Genomic DNA, 19,504 nt, shown 5'->3' with positions numbered 1-19,504 from the left:
CTGGCAGTCTTAAGGTGGGCGGTTCGTTAGTGTTGGTCTCTTAGGACCAGGTTTGGGACCACGCCTCTGGGGAGGGTACATAACAGCATTTACTAACCACATTTGTGAGTAAGAGTGCTTGATGCACATTGGTAAAAGTTCACCTACGGAAAGGGTTACCCCCTCTATTGACGTCAGAAGTCTGAGGGAGAAAGACACTTGCCGCGCCGCTCTGTAAACAGGAGGAGAGGCAAGCTTGCCTGATACGATTACACCAGCGACGGAGGAGGAGGTATATTTGAAGACCTCACTTTCTAAATACAAAACATACCATTGGAGATGAGCAGCCTTTTTAAATGGTTAAATGGAGCGACTATAGGGTTCCGGTGCTTTCCGTGGCACAATAGTATCGCGCGGTCTGGGATAGGCTATGGAATTACTTTTATGTCGGAAGGGAGACGACAGATACTGTACCTTGTTGGATTGACAACACTGTTGGGCAGGTAGCCTAAATCAGGTGCATTTCTAGTACATTCAGTTGAACATGTTTAGGCATGTGCGGTTGCGAACACAGTTGTCCGTGGCCAGTCGGACATTTCCGCGACAGTTCAGTAAGCAGTTTCTAATGTAGCCCAGCCTACAGTTTTTGTAAGGAAGTAGCCCATATGATTCGTTTTCAGCAAACTACACGAATACTGGTAGGTTATGCTATTTCCCATTACACGTGACATGTTTGTAGTTAACGATAGGGTTATTGTAGTTAACGATAGGGTTATTGTAGTTAACGATAGGGTTAAGTATAGAGTCAACTGGTAACCGCTAATCTTTACGTATGTAACGATACTTCGTATCAACTTTCAAGACGGTGACATTTTATCCAGGACTTTAGTGTTAAGGCAGATGCTACAGCATTCAGATAGGCTACATTCGATTGGAGAGTCACTATTCCCTGGGTTAACTGAGGGGGGAGGGAAACATGGGCTTAATTTTCTATGAAATTTTTAACAATTGAGGGCCAATTCCCTTGGCCCGCGAATGCCACGGCGGATGTGACATTTGATACGCACAAGTCTTCACGGACTGGCTGGCAGAAACACCAGTCTGTCGCCCCGCTGTCGAGCCCATATCGGTAGCAGTGACCTCTGCGTAAAAGCGCATTGGAGACCACCGAGAAACGAGTCATTCCCGTCTCCGGTTCAGATTTTCAATGACAGCCAATGCCACAGAGTTAATACGGAAGCCCCCTACAAGTTCCTCTCGCCTCCCTCATTTGCAAGACATCTCAGAGATATATACTAATGGTGGCTGTTTGTAGGCACAAAATCCGCCATGGTTCGTTGGACAACAGAGCCGCGGGAAGTAGGGGTCCTGCCCCCTGAAAAACTGCACTGGGCCTTTACTAGTTCTGTATTAGTGAACCATATAGCTGTCTGTAGTGCAGTCAAAATTATTTGTCAGTATTCAGCCATGATTACTACAAGTTTAGATAGTCTAGCCAGCTAACTACCAATCTAGAAATTATTCACCAGTCCCTGCCACACATTTATCTATCTGCACCTCCATGAGAATAGGACACGCACGAACACACCACTCTCTCTCATCTCCATCCCTTCCTGCTGGCTTGTTCCCCACAGGAGACTGATCACTTTCCAGGCTCACTGGCTGTCCGTCATGAAGAAGCGAGCCAATAAGGCGTTGGAGCCGGATGAGCCTCTGTGCTGCTGTGAGTTTGTGGACCATCAGGGGGAGCGGAGCCATGTGGCAGCCTGCTGCTGTGACTGTGAGGACCTGGACGATGCCTGTGACAGGTGAGGGAGGGGCTTACCCATCTACGGCCAGTTACCTTCACACTCTTAGCTAATGGTTCTTCATCCAGTTTGGTATCACATCAGAAAGTGAATGTCTGCTTCTCTCCCTCAGATGGTTGAAAAAAGAGCCCCAGAAGGCCAACTCACTGTCCCATCTGGTTACTGTGATGACCGACCGCCTCCGTGTTCCCTGGTTCTGGGGCGGAGCCCGGCGTGTCGACCTATCGGTGCTCCCCCCGCTGCTCCTACTTCCTGTCCTCCTACACGTCGCAGCCCTTCACTTCCTGTTGGGTATAGTTGTTCTGACTGCTCTACCGGTCCTGGTTCTATGGTACTACTACGTCACCCACCGCAAGAAGGGCCGGACCCTGTTCTTCCTCAGCCTGGTCCTGTTCTCCCTGGGCTACATGTACTACCTCTTCCTCACCGAGATCTTCCTCAGGGGGGGTTTAGGGCTGACCCAGTTGGGCACAGTGACCCTGGGGGTGGCCCTGACTCTGGCCGCCCTATTCCACACCAAGAGAGAACCTCGCTACGTATGGCCACACCCGGCTGACGTCCACAGCACAGTGACCTATCACAGCCCTCCACCGGACAGAGACCCCGGCCACAACGGGGTCGGGCAGGAAGTAATGCTAGCCAATCGGGGTAGTGGGTCAGAGCAGCAGGGCCAGGGGGTGGAGCAGATGGATAGTGGGCGGAGCAGGAACTGGTGCTCTGTGTGCAGGGTTTTGCGGCCCCCCAGGGCGGGACACTGCAGGATCTGTGACATCTGTGTCCTGAGGCTGGACCACCACTGTGTCTGGTGGGTCCCATTAAAACACCTCTGTCTGCCTGGACACACAGGAGGCTCGTCTGTCAATTATTACACAGCCACGTCAAAGCAATGTCTCCGCAGTGTCATGCCAGAGCTAAGAAGCAATGTCTCAGCAATTATCAGTGACATTCTCTTGTCTCTGTCATCAGCCATAGGCCTGTGTGTCTGAGAAACTCACTGATCTGTAACACACACACACAATCGTGCAAAAATAATAACCTTCAAACTAGAGGTCGACCGATTATGATTTTTCAACGCAGATACCGATTATTGGAGGACCAAAAAAAGCCGATACCGATTACTCGGACGATTTCTTTTATTTATTTGTAATAATGACAATTACAACAAAACTGAATGAACACTTATTTTAACTTAATATAATACATCAATAAATCAATTTAGCCTCAAATAAATAATGAAACATGTTCAATTTGGTTTAAATAATGCAAAAACAAAGTGTTGGAGAAGAAAGTAAAAGTGCAATATGTGCCATGTAAAAAAGCTAACGTTTAAGTTCCTTGCTCAGAACATGAGAACATATGAAAGCTGGTGGTTCCTTTTAACATGAGTCTTCAATATTCCCAGGTAAGAAGTTTTAGGTTGTATAGTTATTATAGGAATTATAAGACTATTTCTCTATACGATTTGTATTTCATATACCTTTGACTATTGGATGTTCTTATAGGCACTTTAGTATTGCCAGTGTAACAGTATAGCTTCCATCCCTCTCCTCGCTCCTACCTGGGCTCGAACCAGGAACACATCGACAACAGCCACCCTCAAAGCAGCGTTACCCATGCAGAGCAAGGGGAACAATTACTCCAAGTCTCAGAGCGAGTGATGTTTGAAACGCTATTAGCGCGCACCCCGCTAACTAGCTAGCCATTTAACATCGGTTACACCAGCCTAATCTCGGGAGTTGATAGGCTTGAAGTCATAAACAGCTCAATGCTTGAAGCATTGCGAAGAGCTGCTGACAAATGCAAGAAAGTGCTGTTTGAATGAATGCTTGCGAGCCTACTGGTGCTTACCATCGCTCAGTCAGACTGCTCTATCAAATCATAGACTTAATTATAAACATAATAACACAGAAATACGAGCCTTTCATTAATATGGTTAAATCCGGACACTATCATTTCGAAAACAAAACGTTTATTCTTTCAATAAAATACGGAACCGTTCCGTATTTTATCTAACGGGGGCTATCCCTAAGTCTAAATATTGCTGTTACATTGTACAACCTTCAATGGTATGTCATAATTATGTATAATTCTGGCAAATTAATTACGGTCTTTGTTAGGAATAAATGGACTTCACACAGTTCGCAACGAGCCAGGCGGCCCAAACTGCTGCATATACCCTGACTGCTTGCACGGAACGCAAGAGAAGTGACACAATTTCCCTAATTATAAGAAATTCATGTTAGCAGGCAATATTAACTAAATATGCAGGTTTAAAAATATATACTTTTGTATTGATTTTAAAGAAAGGCATTGATATTTATGGATAGGTTTGGTGCAACGACAGTGCTAAATCATCACCCGTTTGGCGAAGTAGGCTGTGATTCGATGACAAATTAATCAGGCACCGCATCGATTATATGCAACGCAGGACACGCTAGATAAACTGGTAATATCATCAACCATGTGTAGTTAACTAGTGATTATGTGAAGATTGATTGTTTTTTATAAGTTTAATGCTAGCTAGTGTAACGGATGTGAAATGGCTAGCTAGTTAGCGGGTACGCGCTAGTAGCGTTTCAATCAGTTACGTCACTTGCTCTGAAACCTAGATGTAGTGTTGCCCCTTGCTTAGCAAGGGCCGCGGCTTTTGTGGAGCGATGGGTAACGACGCTTTGTGGGTGTCAGTTGTTGATGTGTGCAGAGGGTCCCTGGTTCGTGCCCGTGTCGGGGCGAGGGGACGGTTTAAAGTTATACTGTTACACTAGCAACTTACCTTGGCTTCTTGCTGCCCTCGCGTAACAGGTACTCAGCCTGCCACGCAGGCTCCTTGTGGAGTGCAATGTAAGGCAGGTGGTTAGAGCATTGGACTTGTAACCGGAAGGTTGCAAAAACGAATCCCCGAGCTGACAAGGTAAAAATCTGTCATTCTGCCCCTGAACAAGGTAGTTAACCCACCATTCCTAGGCCGTCATTGAAAATAAGAATGTGTTCTTAACTGACTTGCCTAGTTAAATAAAGGTGTAAAAAATATTTTTTTGCCAAATCGGTGTCCAAAAATACAGATTTCCAATTGTTATGAAAACTTGAAATCGGCCCTAATTAATCGGCCATTCCGATTAATCGGTCGACCTCTACTTCAAACCCTTTAGACTTGTGTGTGTTTGGTGTAATCATGGGTTCTAAGTACATCTTACAGTTGAAGTTGGAAGTTTACATACACCTTCGCCAAATACATTTAAACTGTTTTTCACAATTCCTGACATTTAATCCGATTAAAAATTCCCTGTCTTAGGTCAGTTAGGATCACCACTTTATTTTAAGAATGTGAAAATGTCAGAATTTTATTTCATCTTTATTTTCTTTCATCACATTCCCAGTGGGTCAGAAGTTTACACACTCAATTAGTATTTGGTAGCATTGCCTTTAAATTGTTTAACTTGGGTCAAACGTTTCAGGTAGCCTTCCACAAGCTTCCCACAATAAATTGGGTGAATTTTGGCCCATTCCTCCTGACAGAGCTGGTGTAACTGAGTCAGGTTTGTAGGCCTCCATGCTCACACACACTTTTTCAGTTCTGCCCACAAATTTTCGATAGGATTGAGGTCAGGGCTTTGTGATACCTTGACTTTGTTGTCCTTAAGCCATTTTGACAACCTTGGAAGTTTGCTTGAGGTCATTGTCCATTTGGAAGACCCATTTGCAACCAAGCTTTAACTTCCTGACTGATGTCTTGAGATGTTGCTTCAATATATCCACATAATTTCCCTCCCTCATGATGCCATCTATTTTGTGAAGTGCACCAGTCCCTCCTGCAGCAAAGCACCCCCACAACATGATTCTGCCACCCCTGTGCTTCATGGTGGGGATGGTGTTCTTCGGCTTGCAAGCATCCCCCTTTTTCCTCCAAACATAACGATGGTCATTATGGCCAAACAGTTATATTTTTGTTTCATCAGACCAGAGGACATTTCTCAAAAAAGTACGATCTTTGTCCCCATGTGCAGTTGCAAACAGTAGTCTGGCTTTTTTATGGCGGTTTTGGAACAGTGGCTTCTTCCTTGCTGAGCGGCCTTTCAGGTTATGTCGATATAGGACTCGTTTTACTGTGGATATAGATACTTTTGTACCTGTTTCCTCCTGCATCTTCACAAGGTACTTTGCTTTTGTTCTGCGATTGATTTGCACTTTTTGCACCAAAGTACGTTCATCTCTAGGAGACAGAAGGCGTCTCCTTCATGAGCGGTATGAAGGCTGCATGGTCCCATGGTGTTTATACTTGCGTACTATTGTTTGTACAGATGAACGTGGTACCTTCAGGTGTTTGTAAATTGCTCCTAGGAATGAACCAGACTTTTTTTTTTGTCTTGACTGATTTCTTTTGATTTTCCCATGATGTCAAGCAAAGAGGCACTGAGTTTGAATGTAGGCCTTGAAATACAGGTACACCTCCAATTGACTCAAATTATGTCAATTAGCCTATCAGAAGCTTCTAAAGCCATGACATAATTTTCTGGAATTTTCCAAGCTGTTTAAAGGCCCAGGCAACTTTGTGTATGTAAACTTCTGACCCACTGGAATTGTGATACAGTGAATTATAAGTGAAATAATCTGTCTGTAAACAATTGTTGAAAAAATGACTTGTGTCATGCACAAAGTAGATGTCCTAACTGACTTACGATAGTTTGTTAACAAGAAATTTGTGGAGTGGTTGAAACACGAGTTTTAATGACTCCAACCTCAGTGTATGTAAACTTCTGACTTCAACTGTACATTATATTCATTTAGCACCAGGTGCTCTCATCCAAATTACAGTCAGCGCTGTACTGTGTGTGGTGTAATTCAATGATCTTAGTACAGTGAATTGGCTGTCTGTGTCTGTGTGTGTCATGTCACCACTGTGGTAGGATAAACAGCTGTGTGGGCCAGTCCAATCACCGCAGCTTCCTGTTGACACTCCTCCTCTTCCTGTTGACCTCTCTGTATGGGATCAGTCTGGTGCTGCGCAGCGTGTGTCCTCAACAGAACCTTGTCACCGCTCTGGTCTACTGCCCTGGCGTCTACAACCAGCACAGGTAACACACACCATACATAATGCACACACACAAACTATTACATGCTGACCGGACCACAAGCATGCATGTTGATTTTGTCCAGTCACACCAGACGCGATCAGGACACGCAGGTTGAAATATCAAAACAAACTCTGAACCAATTATATTACTTTGGGGACAGGTCAAAAAGCATTAAACATTTATGGCAATTTAGCAAGCTAGCTTGCTGTTGCGAGCTCATTTGTCCTGGGACACACATTGGGTTGCTATTGTACCTGAAATGCACAAGGTCCTCTACTCTGACAATTAATCCACAGATAAAAGGGTAAAAGTTAGTTTCTAGTAATATCTCCTTCAGGCTTCTTCTTCTTTGGACTTTATATGGCGGTTGGCAACCAATGTTAGGTGCATTACCACTACCAGCTGGAGTGTGGACCTCAGTTCATCTTTCAATCACCCACGTGGATATATGCTCCTAAAAAAACAATGAGGAGATGGGAGAGGCGGGACTTGCAGCGCAACCAAATTCTAGAACCAAGTTCTATTTTAGCGCCTGGCTACGTGGACGCTCGTAAACTTGCGCAAGCAGTGTGGGTGCAATGATTGAATACCATGTATGTGTACATTTATTCTGCATCACATGCGACGCGAGCGGTGTGGTCAGCATGTTAGGCATTAGAGGCTAAAATAAGCCTGTGAAATGAGGTGGTGTAGATCAAAAGTGTTCTAAAATGCCCACTGGCACCAGGGCCGTAACCAGGGTTTTAGTGAGGTCGAGGAGGGGGTTGAAAGTTGAAGCTCATTTACTGGATATCTTTACGATTTAAACACTTTAAAATGCTATTTGGAGAACAGCAAACACAAGCAAAAATGACCCCAACCATTATCACCTTGGCTGCTGTAGGCTCATTCACCACAGTCGAACATAACGAACAAACCACTGTTCGTAATTCCAATCCTGTTAACAAGTGGTTTTTATTTGCATCAAAGCAGTATTTTATATTATCTGGGACACTTAAAGCTGTGATGTTTTGGAATAATTGGATATTTATAGGGGGAATATAGGTTGATTGAAGTTTCTATAAGACACTTCATCATCATATTTCCCCTACCTGCCCTACTACTGACCCAGATTTACAGAGCAGTTACTGTGGCTCAGCATGGCTTTGTTGTGTAAGGGTGAATGTGTGTGTGTGTGTGTTTTGTTGTGATGTGTGTAGTGTAACTGCCATTTTGTCTCCCACTCAGCACTGTAATAAATGTTATGTTGCTCAGATTTGTATTTGTATAGCCCCTTCCCTACCCCATGGGTGTTTGTAGATCTGTAGAAACCAGATAGGTGGAATCTGTGTATTAAAGCTCCTCTTAGCCCATTGTTAACACATATCTGGTTTTCAAAAATAGAGGGTTTGGGCTAGGGGCTAGAGAAGGTTTTCAGGAATGTATGAGTCATGTCCTCCATTCAGTGTGTGTGTGTGTGTGTGTGTGTTGCAGTTCAGCGCTGTGTTTCACCTGTGCGTGGTATAGCTGCATAGTGACTGGCGGACTACTACACCTGCTGGTCCAGCAGCTCATCAATGTCAGCTACAATGTGACGGAGCGAGAGGCGCGCACCGCTCTCCGAGACAAGACTGCCCACAGTCTCTACTGGGGCCTTGTCGTTGACACAGGAGTCTACTCACATGGTTTCCGTGGCAACTGGGCAGAGTTCCTGACCATGGGAGAAGGCCCGGACGCCCCCTGGCCCAGCATCACTGACCTGGTGTAGCTGGCCTTGGGAGAAGGCCCGGATGTCCCTTGGCCCAGCTGACCTTGGGAGAAGGCCCGTGCGCCCCCTGGCCCAGCTAAACTTGGGAGAAGGCCCGGACACCTCCTGGCCCAGCCTCACTGACCTGGTGTGCGTTCATCAAGGAAAATAGTTTGCGAACATTGGCTAATGTTAGCTAACATATTCCATTTGTTTTATGTTAGCCACGACCATTCGCTAACATTAGCTAATAGTCGGAGAAGGTAGTGTGCGGTGAACGTAAGTGTCGGTTTCAGGTCTTAACTGCCGCTAAAAAGAATCAAGTGGCCATGTAGATGTAACAGTATAACTTTAAACCGTCCCCTCGCCCCGACACGGGCGCGAACCAGGGACCCTCTGCACACATCAACAACGGTTGCCCACGAAGCATCGCTACCCATCGCTCCACAAAGGCCGCGGCCCTTGCAGAGCAAGGGGAAACCCTACTTAAGTCTCAGAGCAAGTGACGTAACTGATTGAAATGCTACTAGCGCGTACCCGCTAACTAGCTAGCCATTTCACATCCGTTACATAGACTTTCTACTATATTTAGTAGGAGTAGCTAAGTCATTTTTTGTTTGAATACAGTTGCTAAAAAGCTACAGTAATCCTGACAAAAAGTAGCTGGTTGAAGTTTCACTGTAACATTTTGGAATATTTATTCAACTCAAATTGTTACTCTGGCAACATGTTCACCGCAAACAGAAGCTTTGTTGAACTCTCCTCTGGTGTAGCTGAGCTGCTCAACACCATAATGGCATCGTTGCATGCTGACCACATCGCTCGTGCGCATGTTGATTTTGTCTACCCACACCAGATGCGATCAGGACAGGAGGTTGAAATATCAAGTAATCGCTCCCCCAGTTTTCTTCTCTGGACTTTATATGGTGGTTGGCAACCAACTTCAAGGTGCGTTACCACTACCGCTGGATCTCAGTTCATCTTTCAGTCACCCAGTGGGTATATGCTCCTAAAAACCAATGAGGAGGTGGGATTCATCAAGCGTCACAAATAGAACCAAGTTCTATTTTAGCGCCTGGCTACGCGTACGCTCGTGAGCAGTGTGGGTGCGATGATTGAATAATATGTATGTGTACATTAATTTTGCGACACGAGCGGTGTGGTCAGCATGTTTGTTTCCTACAGATCTAGAGTCATCTCTTACCCTCATACAATCTGACTTTAACCGTTAGGGAGAAGTACATAACACTGACCGTAGATCAGCCTGGGGGGGGGGGGCAACTTCACCCTACTCTGTGATATAGAGGCGTCACTACAGACGCTGAAGGCCGGCTGTATCACAACCGGCCATGATCGAGAGTCCCATAGGGCGGCGCACAATTGGCATACCGTTGTAAATAAGAATTTGTTCTTAACTGACTTGCCTGGTTAAATAAATAAAAATAAATATGGACAAGAGTTGGAGGATGTGGCTGCTGTACTATCTTTCACCACCAGATGGCAGCATATCTCCACACCTCAGACTGTAAAGACATCTCCCTCTCCTGTTTATCAGTCTTCTACCATGTCTGTCTGTATGTCCCTTCCCTATCTATTATGTCTTTCTGTCCTCCCCAGTCTGTCTTTCTGTGGAGGCCGAGCCAGTCTGAAATCACAAGCCTTTGTTAAGGTGTCACAGTGATCGGTTCTGTTGTGAAGTAGCACCCCCCACAATACCGTCCCTGAACTGAACCATAGGCTACAATAACACACAACCACTTCTGTTAACTTTACTGACTGACAGCCTCAATCAAATCTCACCATCTCTACCTCTCTCTCTCTCTCTCCCTGACCTTTTCTCCCATTCTAGTGCTGCAATTGCTCCATGCACCTTTCATCCATCTCTATCTCTCCATCGATCTGTCTCACGCTCCCTCTCTCTCTTCATTTTCCTCGCGCAATCTCTTTCCAGGGTCCTTCTACCATCCTCTCTCTCCCTCCTCAGTTGAAGTGCCTTTGATGGGAGATGTGACCAAAATAAAACGAAGCCCTAGACTAGACGTTCCTTTCAACACTGATTAACACTCCTCGAGAAAGGAACAGCTGTTGTCACTATATGTTATTTTTATGTGCAACTGTTCCTGTGAGCTTCAGAAGGAAACATAGGTTATGGGTATTTATCAAGCAGCATCGTGTTGATACGTCTCTGTAGACTGAGGCTGGTCAGGATCATTGGTGTTGATACGTCTCTGTAGACTGAGGCTGGTCAGGATCATTAGTGTTGATACGTCTCTGTAGACTGAGGCTGGTCAGGATCATTGGTGTTGATACGTCTCTGTAGACTGAGGCTGGTCAGGATCATTAGTGTTGATACGTCTCTGTAGACTGAGGCTGGTCAGGATCATTAGTGTTGATACGTCTCTGTAGACTGAGGCTGGTCAGGATCATTAGTGTTGATACGTCTCTGTAGACTGAGGCTGGTCAGGATCATTGGTGTTGATACGTCTCTGTAGACTGAGGCTGGTCAGGATCATTAGTGTTGATACGTCTCTGTAGACTGAGGCTGGTCAGGATCATTAGTGTTGCATTAAACATCACATCACATCACATTAAACATTTTTAGTCATTTGCTTACAGAAGCAATTAGGATAAAGTACCTTGCTCAAGGGAACATTGGTTTTTCACCTAGTCAGCACAGGGATTCAAACCAGCAACCTTTCAGTTACTGGCCCAAAGCCCTTTTACATGTTCTGGCTCAGCTGAAAGCACCATGCTCTACCAACTGAGCTACACAGGACTTCAGAGAATAAAACAACAAAAGCACAGAGATGGGAGAACAACTTCGACAGACTACCCACAGTGAGACTCGTTTATGGTGATATGAATAACATAATGCTTTTTATTTTGTATGGCTTCAAGCTGCTGTCAAACTGCATCAAACTGTGACTTCAAAAATATTAAATAACCTGAATTTTAAATGAGTCATTGCTGTTACAACCGTTTCCAAACTGTCTTTATTAAAAGTTGTCTCCACCTTTCTCAGGTAATGAAGGTAGACCAACAGCTGGTATGTGTGATTGTTACAGCAGCAACTTAATCATCTGCTTTGGGTCCTATCCACTGATTTATCCTCTATGCAAGTATTCTCTGTCTGTCTGCCTGCCTGAGTGTACTGTACGCATGTGTATGTCTACTGTACGTGTGTGTCCTGTGGGTCACAGAGGGCCTGGTTCCCAGGTACAGTCCAGAGGAGAAGAGCGGAAGTCAGGGAGGACCTCTGCCACTCGGCGTCTCAGCTGCTCCCTCCTGGTCTCCCTCTCTCTCTCCTCACGCAGCCACCCCGGATACCGTCTCCAGGCTTGGAAACAGCTTCGCACCGCCCGCCTGGGACAAGGACGGAGAGGAGAGAAGCCAAGAGGGACAGACATGCACACACACGACAGAGAGGGGACAGAGAGAAGCAAACAGAACAACTTAGAAATACCTTACAACAACAAGCGATTATACAGTCATACAGTCAGGTCCTACACATGGAGCATGCCTGCATCTTACCCAGCAGGATCAGGTGGCTAGGACAGGTGTCATGTTTCTAGGACAGGTGTCATGTTTCTAGGACAGGTGTTATTGCTAAAGGCAGTAAAGGCCAAGGTAAACACACCCACCTGGTACTGTGTTCCTGAGCCTGCTGCTCCCGATCCCAATCTGCCATCCTCTCCTGGGTCGCGTGATCTAGCAGTCCAATCAGAGCCCTCTTCAGAGTATGTGTGCGCCAGAACCGCTCGGCCCGCCCCTCCAGAACCATGCAGTGATCCTTCAGCTGAGCCAGAACATGTAAAACAGAACGGGTCAGGGCTGGATAAGGGGTCAGGGCTGGATAGCGGATCAGGGCTGGATAGCGGGGTCAGGGGTGGATAACGGGTCAGGGGTGGATAGCAGGTCAGGGCTGGGTCAGGGGTGGATAACGGGTCAGGGGTGGATAGCGGGTCAGGGCTGGGTCAGGGGTAGATAAGGGGTCAGGGGTGGATAGCGGGTCAGGGCTGGGTCAGGGGTAGATAAGGGGTCAGGGGTGGATAGCGGGTCAGGGGTGGATAGCGGGTCAGGGCTGGATAAGGGGTCAGGAGTGGATAACGGGTCAGGGGTGGATAGCGGGTCAGGAGTGGATAACGGGTCAGGGCTGGATAGCGGGTCAGGGCTGGATAAGGGGTCAGGGCTGGATAGCGGATCAGGGCTGGATAGCGGGGTCAGGGGTGGATAGCAGGTCAGGGGTGGATAACGGGTCAGGGCTGGGTCAGGGGTAGATAATGGGTCAGGGGTGGATAAGGGGTCAGGGGTGGATAAGGGGTCAGGGGTGGATAAGGGTCAGGGCTGGATAAGGGGTCAGGGGTGGATAACGGGTCAGGGGTGGATAGCAGGGCTGGGTCAGGGGTCAGGGCTGGGTCAGGGGTGGATAAGGGGTCACGGCTGGATAGCGGGTCAGGTCTGGATACAGTACACAGGAATGTCCATATCAATAGGGACTGATATACCAAAGACTGCCCACCGCATCACTATTAAACTGGGAACAGTATTAAAATGAATTAATGTTCGAAAAATTACAGAGTGGCCATTTGTATGCCTCAGTCTCTATTTGTGTGACTTCAACCTCCCGACGTCTGGCTTCAATTAATTTATTTCCACCTGTTTCTTTCCCCTCCTTGCCTCTTTTGACCTCACCCTTTCCCAATTCCCTCAAACTCACAAAGCAGGCAATATGCTTGACCACATCTATACTAGAGGCTGTTTGCCTACTACTCTCATGGAAACACCCCTCCCCTCTACCTTCTCTTCTTCTGTATCTGCTGCTAAAGCCACTTTCTATCACTCTAAATGTAAAGCTTCTGCCTCCAACCCTAGGAAACTCTTTTCCACCTTCTCCCTCCTTAATCGTCCACCCCTCCCCCTCCCTCTCTGCAGCTGACCACTTTGAAAAGAAGGTTGATGACATCCGCTCGTCATTCACTCAGCCTATTGACTCCACTGGTCCCACTCATTCACTCAGCCTATTGACTCCACTGGTCCCACTCATTCACACAGCCTGTTGACTCCACTGGTCCCACTCATTCACTCAGCCTGTTGAGTCCACTGGTCCCACTCATTCACTCAGCCTATTGACTCCACTGGTCCCACTCATTCACTCAGCCTGTTGACTCCACTGGTCCCACTCATTCACTCAGCCTGTTGACTCCACTGGTCCCACTCATTCACTCAGCCTGTTGACTCCACTGGTCCCACTCATTCACACAGCCTATTGAGTCCACTGGTCCCACTCATTCACTCAGCCTATTGAGTCCACTGGTCCCACTCATTCACTCAGCCTGTTGAGTCCACTGGTCCCACTCATTCACTCAGCCTGTTGAGTCCACTGGTCCCACTCATTCACTCAGCCTGTTGAGTCCACTGGTCCCACTCCCTCACTCAGCCTGTTGACTCCACTGGTCCCACTCATTCACTCAGCCTGTTGACTCCACTGGTCCCACTCATTCATTCAGCCTATTGACTCCACTGGTTCCACTCATTCACTCAGCCTATTGAGTCCACTGGTCCCACTCATTCACTCAGCCTGTTGAGTCCACTGGTCCCACTCATTCACTCAGCCTGTTGAGTCCACTGGTCCCACTCATTCACTCAGCCTGTTGACTCCACTGGTCCCACTCATTCACTCAGCCTGTTGACTCCACTGGTCCCACTCATTCACTCAGCCTGTTGACTCCACTGGTCCCACTCATTCACTCAGCCTATTGAGTCAACTGGTCCCACTCATTCACACAGCCTGTTGACTCCACTGGTCCCACTCATTCACTCAGCCTATTGAGTCCACTGGTCCCACTCATTCACACAGCCTGTTGACTCCACTGGTCCCACTCATTCACACAGCCTGTTGACTCCACTGTTCCCACTCATTCACTCAGCCTGTTGACTCCACTGGTCCCACTCATTCACTCAGCCTGTTGAGTCCACTGGTCCCACTCATTCACTCAGCCTGTTGACTCCACTGGTCCCACTTATTCACTCAGCCTATTGACTCCACTGGTTCCACTCATTCACTCAGCCTATTGAGTCCACTGGTCCCACTCATTCACTCAGCCTGTTGACTCCACTGGTCCCACTCATTCACTCAGCCTGTTGACTCCACTGGTCCCACTCATTCACTCAGCCTGTTGACTCCACTGGTCCCACTCATTCACTCAGCCTGATGACTCCACTGGTCCCACTCATTCACTCAGCCTGTTGACTCCACTGGTCCCACTCATTCACTCAGCCTGTTGAGTCCACTGGTCCCACTCATTCACTCAGCCTATTGACTCCACTGGTCCCACTCATTCACTCAGCCTGTTGAGTCCACTGGTCCCACTCATTCACTCAGCCTGTTGACTCCACTGGTCCCACTCATTCACACAGCCTATTGAGTCCACTGGTCCCACTCATTCACTCAGCCTATTGAGTCCACTGGTCCCACTCATTCACTCAGCCTGTTGAGTCCACTGGTCCCACTCATTCACTCAGCCTGTTGAGTCCACTGGTCCCACTCATTCACTCAGCCTGTTGAGTCCACTGGTCCCACTCCCTCACTCAGCCTGTTGACTCCACTGGTCCCACTCATTCACTCAGCCTGTTGACTCCACTGGTCCCACTCATTCATTCAGCCTATTGACTCCACTGGTTCCACTCATTCACTCAGCCTATTGAGTCCACTGGTCCCACTCATTCACTCAGCCTGTTGAGTCCACTGGTCCCACTCATTCACTCAGCCTGTTGAGTCCACTGGTCCCACTCATTCACTCAGCCTGTTGACTCCACTGGTCCCACTCATTCACTCAGCCTGTTGACTCCACTGGTCCCACTCATTCACTCTGCCTGTTGACTCCACTGGTCCCACTCATTCACTCAGCCTATTGAGTCAACTGGTCCCACTCATTCACACAGCCTGTTGACTCCACTGGTCCCACTCATTCACTCAGCCTATTGAGTCCACTGGTCCCACTCATTCACACAGCCTGTTGACTCCACTGGTCCCACTCATTCACACAGCCTGTTGACTCCACTGTTCCCACTCATTCACTCAGCCTGTTGACTCCACTGGTCCCACTCATTCACTCAGCCTGTTGAGTCCACTGGTCCCACTCATTCACTCAGCCTGTTGACTCCACTGGTCCCACTTATTCACTCAGCCTATTGACTCCACTGGTTCCACTCATTCACTCAGCCTATTGAGTCCACTGGTCCCACTCATTCACTCAGCCTGTTGAGTCCACTGGTCCCACTCATTCACTCAGCCTGTTGACTCCACTGGTCCCACTCATTCACTCAGCCTGTTGACTCCACTGGTCCCACTCATTCACTCAGCCTGTTGACTCCACTGGTCCCACTCATTCACTCAGCCTGTTGACTCCACTGGTCCCACTCATTCACTCAGCCTGTTGACTCCACTGGTCCCACTCATTCACTCAGCCTATTGAGTCCACTGGTCCCACTCATTCACACAGCCTGTTGACTCCACTGGTCCCACTCATTCACTCAGCCTGTTGACTCCACTGGTCCCACTCATTCACTCAGCCTATTGACTCCACTGGTCCCACTCATTCACTCAGCCTGTTGAGTCCACTGGTCCCACTCATTCACTCAGCCTGTTGAGTCCACTGGTCCCACTCATTCACTCAGCCTGTTGAGTCCACTGGTCCCACTCATTCACTCAGCCTGTTGACTCCACTGGTCCCACTCATTCACTCAGCCTGTTGACTCCACTGGTCCCACTCATTCACACAGCCTGTTGACTCCACTGGTCCCACTCATTCACACAGCCTGTTGACTCCACTGGTCCCACTCATTCACTCAGCCTGTTGACTCCACTGGTCCCACTCATTCACTCAGCCTGTTGACTCCACTGGTCCCACTCATTCACTCAGCCTGTTGACTCCACTGGTCCCACTCATTCACTCAGCCTGTTGACTCCACTGGTCCCACTCATTCACTCAGCCTGTTGACTCCACTGGTCCCACTCATTCACTCAGCCTGTTGACTCCACTGGTCCCACTCATTCACTCAGCCTGTTGACTCCACTGGTCCCACTCATTCACTCAGCCTGTTGACTCCACTGGTCCCACTCATTCACACAGCCTGTTGACTCCACTGGTCCCACTCATTCACACAGCCTGTTGACTCCACTGGTCCCACTCATTCACACAGCCTGTTGACTCCACTGGTCCCACTCATTCACTCAGCCTGTTGACTCCACTGGTCCCACTCATTCACTCAGCCTGTTGACTCCACTGGTCCCACTCATTCACTCAGCCTGTTGACTCCACTGGTCCCACTCATTCACTCAGCCTGTTGACTCCACTGGTCCCACTCATTCACTCAGCCTGTTGACTCCACTGGTCCCACTCATTCACACAGCCTGTTGACTCCACTGGTCCCACTCATTCACACAGCCTGTTGACTCCACTGGTCCCACTCATTCACTCAGCCTGTTGACTCCACTGGTCCCACTCATTCACTCAGCCTGTTGACTCCACTGGTCCCACTCATTCACTCAGCCTGTTGACTCCACTGGTCCCACTCATTCACTCAGCCTGTTGACTCCACTGGTCCCACTCATTCACTCAGCCTGTTGACTCCACTGGTCCCACTCATTCACTCAGCCTGTTGACTCCACTGGTCCCACTCATTCACTCAGCCTGTTGACTCCACTGGTCCCACTCATTCACACAGCCTGTTGACTCCACTGGTCCCACTCATTCACACAGCCTGTTGACTCCACTGGTCCCACTCATTCACACAGCCTGTTGACTCCACTGGTCCCACTCATTCACTCAGCCTGTTGACTCCACTGGTCCCACTCATTCACTCAGCCTGTTGACTCCACTGGTCCCACTCATTCACTCAGCCTGTTGACTCCACTGGTCCCACTCATTCACTCAGCCTGTTGACTCCACTGGTCCCACTCATTCACTCAGCCTGTTGACTCCACTGGTCCCACTCATTCACACAGCCTGTTGACTCCACTGGTCCCACTCATTCACTCAGCCTGTTGACTCCACTGGTCCCACTCATTCACTCAGCCTGTTGACTCCACTGGTCCCACTCATTCACTCAGCCTATTGACTCCACTGGTCCCACTCATTCACTCAGCCTGTTGACTCCACTGGTCCCACTCATTCACTCAGCCTGTTGACTCCACTGTTCCCACTCATTCACTCAGCCTGTTGACTCCACTGGTCCCACTCATTCACTCAGCCTATTGAGTCCACTGGTCCCACTCATTCACACAGCCTGTTGACTCCACTGGTCCCACTCATTCACTCAGCCTGTTGAGTCCACTGGTCCCACTCATTCACACAGCCTGTTGACTCCACTGGTCCCACTCATTCACTCAGCCTGTTGACTCCACTGGTCCCACTCATTCACACAGCCTGTTGACTCCACTGGTCCCACTCATTCACACAGCCTGTTGACTCCACTGGTCCCACTCATTCACTCAGCTTGTTGACTCCACTGGTCCCACTCATTCACTCAGCCTGTTGAGTCCACTGGTCCCACTTATTCACTCAGCCTGTTGACTCCACTGGTCCCACTTATTCACTCAGCCTATTGACTCCACTGGTCCCACTCATTCACTCAGCCTATTGAGTCCACTGGTCCCATTCATTCACTCAGCCTGTTGAGTCCACTGGTCCCACTCATTCACTCAGCCTGTTGACTCCACTGGTCCCACTCATTCACTCAGCCTGTTGACTCCACTGGTCCCACTCATTCACTCAGCCTGTTGACTCCACTGGTCCCACTCATTCACTCAGCCTGTTGACTCCACTGGTCCCACTCATTCACGCAGCCTGTTGACTCCACTGGTCCCACTCATTCACTCAGCCTATTGAGTCCACTGGTCCCACTCATTCACACAGCCTGTTGACTCCACTGGTCCCACTCATTCACACAGCCTGTTGACTCCACTGGTCCCACTCATTCACTCAGCCTATTGACTCCACTGGTCCCACTCATTCACTCAGCCTGTTGAGTCCACTGGTCCCACTCATTCACTCAGCCTGTTGAGTCCACTGGTCCCACTCATTCACTCAGCCTGTTGACTCCACTGGTCCCACTCATTCACTCAGCCTGTTGACTCCACTGGTCCCACTCATTCACTCAGCCTGTTGACTCCACTGGTCCCACTCATTCACACAGCCTGTTGACTCCACTGGTCCCACTCATTCACTCAGCCTATTGAGTCCACTGGTCCCACTCATTCACTCAGCCTTTTGAGTCCACTGGTCCCACTCATTCACTCAGCCTGTTGAGTCCACTGGTCCCACTCATTCACTCAGCCTGTTGAGTCCACTGGTCCCACTCATTCACTCAGCCTGTTGACTCCACTGGTCCCACTCATTCACTCAGCCTGTTGACTCCACTGGTCCCACTCATTCACTCAGCCTATTGAGTCCACTGGTCCCACTCATTCACACAGCCTGTTGACTCCACTGGTCCCACTCATTCACTCAGCCTATTGAGTCCACTGGTCCCACTCATTCACACAGCCTGTTGACTCCACTGGTCCCACTCATTCACTCAGCCTATTGACTCCACTGGTCCCACTCATTCACTCAGCCTGTTGAGTCCACTGGTCCCACTCATTCACTCAGCCTGTTGAGTCCACTGGTCCCACTCATTCACTCAGCCTGTTGACTCCACTGGTCCCACTCATTCACTCAGCCTGTTGACTCCACTGGTCCCACTCATTCACTCAGCCTGTTGACTCCACTGGTCCCACTCATTCACACAGCCTGTTGACTCCACTGGTCCCACTCATTCACACAGCCTGTTGACTCCACTGGTCCCACTCATTCACTCAGCCTGTTGACTCCACTGGTCCCACTCATTCACTCAGCCTGTTGAGTCCACTGGTCCCA

The 19,504-nt window shown here is 48.5% G+C and overlaps 2 protein-coding genes across 3 annotated transcripts in view; one reads left to right on the top strand and one right to left on the bottom strand.

Annotated features, from left to right (window-relative positions):
• Positions 1-128: 128 nt before the first annotated feature.
• LOC129859092 (palmitoyltransferase ZDHHC23-B-like) lies at positions 129-10,004 on the top strand. 2 transcript variants are annotated; one of them, XM_055928462.1, is made up of 5 exons: positions 129-271; positions 1,614-1,787; positions 1,900-2,592; positions 6,692-6,859; positions 8,333-10,004. In XM_055928462.1, exons 2-5 carry the CDS (start codon positions 1,651-1,653, stop codon positions 8,604-8,606), a joined length of 1,272 nt encoding a protein of 423 aa, XP_055784437.1. In that variant the 5' UTR covers positions 129-271; positions 1,614-1,650; the 3' UTR covers positions 8,607-10,004. The 2 variants fall into 2 exon arrangements, with proteins under 2 accessions (XP_055784437.1, XP_055784438.1); XM_055928463.1 differs by lacking the exon at positions 129-271 and adding an exon at positions 282-677.
• Positions 10,005-11,035: 1,031 nt separating this feature from the next.
• Positions 11,036-19,504, bottom strand: part of LOC129859094 (coiled-coil domain-containing protein 191-like) — a 45,127-nt gene continuing 36,658 nt past the window's right edge. Inside the window, exons 17-18 of the mRNA XM_055928464.1 lie at positions 12,227-12,381; positions 11,036-11,948 (exon numbers count right to left, since the gene is read on the bottom strand). Of these exons, the coding sequence (XP_055784439.1) occupies positions 11,780-11,948; positions 12,227-12,381 (324 nt within the window). The 3' untranslated portion in view covers positions 11,036-11,779. The remainder of the gene's footprint in view (positions 11,949-12,226; positions 12,382-19,504) is intronic.

Source organism: Salvelinus fontinalis, chromosome 7 (assembly GCF_029448725.1).
Source record: "Salvelinus fontinalis isolate EN_2023a chromosome 7, ASM2944872v1, whole genome shotgun sequence".
Classification (NCBI taxonomy): Eukaryota; Metazoa; Chordata; class Actinopteri; order Salmoniformes; family Salmonidae; genus Salvelinus; species Salvelinus fontinalis.
Note: the sequence above shows the minus strand (reverse complement) of the source record. Positions and strands in the feature narration are given on the sequence as shown.

Coding starts and splice junctions, on each gene's coding strand:
- LOC129859092 (XM_055928462.1), top strand. CDS start 1,651: ATGAAGAAGCGAGCCAATAAGGCGTTGGAGCCGGATGAGCCTCTGTGC. Junction 2,593..6,691: donor CTGGACCACCACTGTGTCTG/GTGGGTCCCATT, acceptor CCACTGTGGTAG/GATAAACAGCTGTGTGGGCC. Junction 6,860..8,332: donor GGCGTCTACAACCAGCACAG/GTAACACACACC, acceptor TGTGTGTTGCAG/TTCAGCGCTGTGTTTCACCT.